The 7,223-nt window shown below is 43.3% G+C and overlaps 1 protein-coding gene across 1 annotated transcript in view; it reads left to right on the forward strand.

The window, feature by feature from the left end:
• The first annotated feature begins 2,531 nt into the window (after positions 1 to 2,531).
• LOC132891138 (uncharacterized) overlaps positions 2,532 to 7,223 on the forward strand; it is an 18,640-nt gene continuing 13,948 nt past the window's right edge. Inside the window, exon 1 of the mRNA XM_060928598.1 lies at positions 2,532 to 3,389. Within this exon, the coding sequence (XP_060784581.1) occupies positions 2,532 to 3,389 (858 nt within the window). The remainder of the gene's footprint in view (positions 3,390 to 7,223) is intronic.

Raw genomic sequence — 7,223 nt, forward strand, 5'->3', positions numbered from 1 at the left:
AGCACTGCACATAGGAAAAACTGAACCAAACAAAGGAACTGGAAAACAGGACGCAGTGGAGGTGCCAAGTATGCAGAACACCAAGCCAGCTCCCCTCTCCGCATGTGGTCGTATTGGGGCCGGCGACGAGCGGTGTGTCATGTCCATCATACCTGTAAAGGTAAAATCAAACAAAAGCAACACCATAGTCAAAACGTATGCATTCCTTGACCCTGGCAGCACTGCCACCTTTTGTACAAATGCATTAATGCAACAACTTAACATGCAAGGAAAGAAAATTAACATTGTTACGCACACTGGGACAGGAAAGGAGTATCAACAAATGTGATTACTGGACTGGAGGTGAGTGGACTTCATGACAATACATTCATAACTCTACCAGAAACTTATACACAACATAGAATTCCTGTGACAAAAGTAAACATTCCAAACCAAAATGATGTGTCAAAATGGCCTTACCTTAAGGAAGTGAAGATATCCACCATCAATGCAGACATAGGGCTGCTCATAGGCACAAACGTCTCCAAGGCAATGGAGCCCTGGCAAATTATAAATAGCCAGGAAGACGGCCCATATGCCGTCAAAACTTTGTTAGGTTGGATTGTGAACGGTCCACTCAGAGAGCAAACTCAAAACACTCCATTTCACACAGTCAACAGAATTTCAGTACACAACCTGCATGAAATGTTAATTGCACAATACAACACTGATTTCAGTGTAAATGCCTGTGATGAGGTGAAAGAACTTTCAATTGAGGATAAACGCTTTCTGAAAATTGCTAATGACTCTGCCAAAATTGTGGACGGACATTACAGTCTGAAGTTACCCTTTAAAAGTGACGAATCTCTATTACCCAATAACCACTGAGTTGCAGGACAACGACTGGAGAACCTGAAAAGGAAATTCAATAAAAACAAAGCATTCAAAGAGGAATATGTGACATTCATGTCCAATATGATTAACAAAGGATACGCAGAAATGGTGCCAGAAGGACAGCAAACAAAAACAGAAGGAACAGTGTGGTATTTGCCTCACCATGGGGTCTATCACCCAAGAAAAGGAAACTTGAGAGTTGTTTTTGATTGTGGTGCATCTTTCTGTGGCAAAGCATTGAATGCAGAATTGCTTAAAGGGCCTGACTTAACTAACAATCTTGTGAGTGTGCTCAACAGGTTTCGACAGGAACCAGTTGGACTGATGGCAGATATCACCGCCATGTTCCACCAGGTGAAAGTTGCAGAGAGTGATGTTGATTTCCTCAGGTTCCTGTGGTGGCCAGAGGGGGACGTGACACAACCGCCTGTGGAGTACAGAATGACTGTCCATCTCTTTGGGGCAACATCATCCCCCAGCTGTGCAAGTTACGCACTTAGAAAAACAGCCACAGACAACAAAGAGCACTTCAGACCCGAGGTAATAGACACAATTCTGAACAATTTTTATGTCGATGACCTGTTAAAATCAGAGTTGACAGCAGATGGCGCAACTCAGCTCATCAAAGAAGTCACAGCACTCTGTCAGAGAGGAGGTTTCCACCTGTCCAAATGGGCCACAAACAGCAGAGAGGTACTGGCTTCTATTCCTGTAGGGGACAGAGTCAAGGAAATGAAGGAGCTCAATCTTGACAAAGATAAACTCCCGACTGAAAGGGCCCTTGGCCTACAATGGTGCATAGACAGTGACCACTTTACCTTCAATGTACAGCCAAAATCACAGCCGCTTACTAGAAGGGGGATGTTATCAATGGTCTGTTCAATCTATGACCCCCTTGGCTTCCTAACACCCTTTACATTAACAGGAAAGTTGTTGTTGCAGGAGCTGTGTAAGATGAACCTGGGCTGGGACGAAGAGGTACCACCGCACATCCGAGGGCAGTGGTCAAAGTGATCGGCTGGATTCACCCTGATGTCCAACTTCAAAGTGCAACGGTGCTTTAAGACGGCTGGATTCGGGTCAGTGACACACGCACAGCTACACCATTTCACGGATGCAAGCGACCAAGGCTACGGAACGACATCCTGCCTGAGGCTTCAGAATAGTCAGAAGAACATCCACGTCACTCTGGTGATGGGAAAAGGACGCGTGGCACCACTTAAGAGGATGACAATTCCAAGGATGGAACTTGCTGCTGCTGTACTGGCTACAAAGGTGGATAAGATGCTCACATCTAGCTTACAGCTACATCTGGATAGTTCTGTATTCTGGACTGACAGCCAGCCTGTGATCAGGTACATATGCAATGAACACTCCAGATTTAAAACCTTCGTCGCCAACAGAGTTGCAGCAATTAGAGATGCAAGTGCACTATTTCAGTGGAACTACATCGACTCCAAATCTAACCCCGCTGATGTGACAAGGGGCCAAAGTGCAGAAAAGTTCCTGAGCAACAAAAGATGGCTTCAGGGACCAGACTTTCTGTGGGAGGAGGAGCAGAAATGGCCAGCTGACACCAAGCCAACTTCACCACTTGCACCAGATGACCCTGAAGTAAAAAGAACACACAACGATACAGGGCACGAGCTGGAGAACAGATGATGTCCGACTTACCTCAAGAGAGACTCCAACCCGATCTGCCGCCATTCACCAACACTGGCGTGGACTATTTTGGTCCCTTTATGGTAAAGAGAGGAAGATCACTGGTGAAAAGGTATGGCGTACTATTCACCTGCATGACGAGCAGAGCCATTCACATTGAGGTAGCCAACTCATTAGACACTAGTTCATGCATCAACGCTTTAAGACGCTTTATTTGTAGGAGAGGCCAAGTAAAGTACCTTCGTTCAGATAATGGAACCAATTTTGCTGGTGCAAAAGCAGAACTACAAAAGGCCTTCTCAACAATTGACTCGGACAAGGTGCATAGCACACTAAAAACAATGGGCATAGAATGGACATTCAATCCACCAGGCGCATCCCATCATGGAGGCATATGGGAAAGGCTCATAAGGTCCATAAGACAAGTGCTCTGCTCTGTTCTGAAACAACAAACGTTAGATGATGAGGGGTTACAAACTGTATTGTGTGAAGTTGAAGCGATCCTAAATAGCCGTCCTCTCACTGCAGTCACCCACGACCCACAGGATTTAACCCCATTAACACCCAATGACCTTCTGCTCCTTAAAGCCAGGCCCGTTCTCCCTCCTGGGACATTCGAGAAGAGTGACCAATACACCAGACGCCGCTGGAGACAAGCACAATACCTGGCAAACATCTTTTGGAGACGCTGGACGTTAGAGTATCTACCCTTACTGCAAGAACGCCAAAAATGGAACGTGAAGAAAAGGAACTTTCAGTGCGGTGATGCAGTATTAGTGGTGGATCCAACAGCTCCAAGAAGTTCCTGGATTCTAGGAAGACTAACAGAAGTCTACCCTGACAAAAGAGGAATGGTGAGAACAGCAAAAATTAAGACTCAAACCAACATAATACAAAGGCCAATCAGCAAACTATGTCTAATGTTGGAGGGTGAAGAAACATATAGAAAATGGACCAGAAAACAAAGGTTGTCTCATCTCATTATCTCTAGCCGCTTTATCCTGTTCTACAGGGTCGCAGACAAGCTGGAGCCTATCCCAGCTGACTACAGGCGAAAGGCGGGATACACCCTGGACAAGTCGCCAGGTCATCACAGGGCTGACACATAGACACAGACAACCATTCACACTCGCACACCTACGGTCAATTTAGAGTCACTAGTTACAGTGGTGCTTAAAAGTTTGTGAACTGTTTAGAATTTTCTATACTTCTGCAAAAATATGACCCAAAACATCATCAGATTTTCACACAAGTCCTAAAAGTAGATAAAGAGAACCCAGTTAAACAAATGAGACAAAAATATTATACTTGGTCATTTATTTATTGAGGAAAATGATCCAATATTACATGTCTGTGAGTGGCAAAAGTATGTGAACCTTTGCTTTCAGTATCTGGTGTGACCCCCTTGTGCAGCAATAACTGCAACTAAATGTTTCTGTTGAACTAAATGATCTGTTGATCAGTCCTGCACACCGGCTTGGAGGAATTTTAGCCCGTTCCTCCGTACAGAACAGCTTCAACTCTCGGATGTTGGTGGGTTTCCTCACATGAACTGCTCGCTTCAGGTCCTTCCACAACATTTTGATTGGATTAAAGTCAGGACTTTGACTTGGCCATTCCAAAACATGAACTTTATTCTTCTTTAACCATTCTTTGGTAGAACGACTTGTGTGCTTAGGGTCGTTGTCTTGCTGCATGACCCACCTTCTCTTGAAATTCAGTTCGTGGACAGATGTCCTGACATTTTCCTTTAGAATTTGCTGGTATAATTCAGAATTCATTGCTCCATCAATGATGGCAAGCCGTCCTGGCCCAGATGCAGCAAAACAGGCGCAAAACAGGCCCAAAACACGATACTACCACCACCATGTTTCACAGATGGGATAAGGTTGTTATGCTGGAATGCAGTGTTTTCCTTTCTACAAACTTAACGCTTCTCATTTAAACCAAATTGTTTTATTTTGGGCTCAGCCGTCCACAAAACATTTTTCCAATAGCCTTCTGGCTTGTCCATGTGATCTTTAGCAAACTGCAGACAAACAGCAAGTTTTTTGGAGAGCAGTGGCTTTCTCCTTGCAATCCTGTCATGCACACCATTGTTGTTCAGTGTTCTCCTGATGGTGGACTCATTAACATTAGCCAATGTGAGAGAGGCCTTCAGTTGCTTTGAAGTTACCCTGGGGTCCTTTGTGACCTCGCCAACTATTACACGCCTTGCTCTTGGAGTGATGTTTGTTGGTCGACCACTCCTGGGGAGGGTAACAATGGTCTTGAATTTCCTCCATTTTTACACAATCTGTCTGACTGTGGATTGGTGGAGTCCAAACTCTTTAGAGATGGTTTTGTAACCTTTTCCAGCCTGATGAGCATCAACAACGCTTTTTCTGAGGTCCTCAGAAATCTCCTTTGTCCGTCCCATGATACACTTGCACAAACATGTATTGTGAAGATCAGACTTTGATAGATCCCTGTTCTTTAAATAAAACAGGGTGCCCACTCACACCTGATTTGTCATCCAATTGATTGAAAACACCTGACTCGAATTTCACCTTCAAATTAACTGCTAATCCTAGAGGTTCACATACTTTTGCCACTCACAGATATGTAATATTGGATCATTTTCCTCAATAAATAAATGACCAAGTATCATATTTTTGTCTAATTTGTTTAACTGGGTTCTCTTTATCTACTTTTAGGACTTGTGTGAAAATCTGATGATGTTTTGGGTCATATTTATGCAGAAATATAGAAAATTCTAAAGGGTTCACAAACTTTCAAGCACCACTGTAACCTAACCTGCATGTCTTTGGACAGTGGGGGAAACCGGAGCACCCGGAGGAAACCCACGCGGACACGGGGAGAACATGCAAACTCCACACAGAAAGGCCCTCGCCGGCCACGGGGCTCGAACCCGGACCTTCTTGCTGTGAGGCGACAGCGCTAACCACTACACCACCGTGCCGCCAACAAAGGTTATGTAAATTGAACATTTTTTTTTGTTTGTTTGTTAAATCATATTTATGAGAAATTGTATTGCATGATGAACTATTGGGCTCCTAATTTGTGTATAATTTGTAATTGTTTAAGTCCGTGCTAAACAATTAGGGGCCGGTTATGTAGGAGCCATTCCCTTAGTTTATTTACTTACTATGTTTTAATGCCTGCATTTTTGCATTTGGTGAGTCTGTGCCCCCTACAGGTCGAAAGTGACTATAAATTGGGAGGCTACCTGGAGAAGGTGTGGCTGACTGGGAGCACAGAGCTTTTGACCGTACCTGTTTGCTTGCTGTGACTCACTACTTTGAACATTGTGCCTTTAATTTACCCAGACTGTCTTTATGTTCAAAATGGCTAAAGGAGCCTTGTTTGATTTGTATTTTTGAAAGAAACAAGAAAGTGAACGCAAAACATTCTTTTTCAACTTCAAACGTTGTTTGTTTTGAATTTGGAATTTTGGGTCATACACACAAACACGAGTCAAAAAGATCATCAGTCACCACCAATAGGGACGAAACAAATGGACATTTTAAAATAGGAAAATTCGTCATTTCACCATTAAAACTGGTTGGTTCATCATCGTTGTATGGACCTAAACATTTCCAGCTGTTATACTGGCAGTCCTTGCCTGTTGTGGCATTAAAATCTCCACGGACAACAATCTTCGAAGACGGGTGCGATTTCATTTCTCTCAAAGCTCTAGACAACGTATTATAATAAGCTTCCTTAGAGTTAGCTGCATATTCTTCAGTTGGACCATATGAAGAGAGGATAGTCAGTTTGATGCTTCGGACCACTAATCTTGCGAGTATTAAATCTGCCCTCGATGGTGTATTCCGTATCCAGTAAAACGACATGTGGGGCCAATACAATGGCTACGCCGGCGTGGACTTTCCTCTTTAGGCCACTGTAGATAACCTCCCAACCCTTAAGAGCAGTGTATTTGTATTCAGTCTCACCATTTCATGATATGCGAGTTTCTTGTATACAGCAAATGTCATGATGAAGCGCTTGGATTTGCAAAACATGCTCTGCCAGCTTGCTTTCACATTTAGTTTTTCGTACATTTATTGTACCAATATGGACATGATGGTAGTTATTTGGCTTATGTTTTACTTTTCGATCTTTTTTGCTGTGATCAGACATTCTTATATTACAAATTAACTAATATTATAAAGTAATAGTAATACTAATAATGAAGGAAATGATGAAAGACAAGAAGAGATCAAAGCACTCGAATGATGTGCACTGGTGATTCATCAATTTGTGGTCCCAATAACAGGGCTATGGACTCTTACCTTTTGAATCTCTGATCGCTCGTAAACTAGGAGGGAAGAGGCTACTTCACCTTCCAGCGCCAGTGACTCTGTTGGCTTGCCTGATTGCAAGGTCCGACTCCCCAGGGTGCACCTGTTCTAATAACAGAGGTGGAGTATGGCTTGAGTGTGAGTGGCGTTCAGGCTTAGCTGGACTTATAAACTGCCTTCTAAGTCTAACAGATATATCCGAGAGTTGCGTGTCACACCCCAGGCACAGCTGAAGGAGGACACTTTGCATTTTCTCTGTGGAAATGCAGTCTAGTTCCAGCTTGTGCTTTCTTTTTAGCATCATTGTGGCATTTATATGCTACACAATGAGGCATACTTATTTAAAAACTGATAAATTCAGTACAATACTTGCAAAACTATGAT

The sequence above is a fragment of the Neoarius graeffei genome, chromosome 9 (assembly GCF_027579695.1).
Source record: "Neoarius graeffei isolate fNeoGra1 chromosome 9, fNeoGra1.pri, whole genome shotgun sequence".
Taxonomy (NCBI): Eukaryota; Metazoa; Chordata; class Actinopteri; order Siluriformes; family Ariidae; genus Neoarius; species Neoarius graeffei.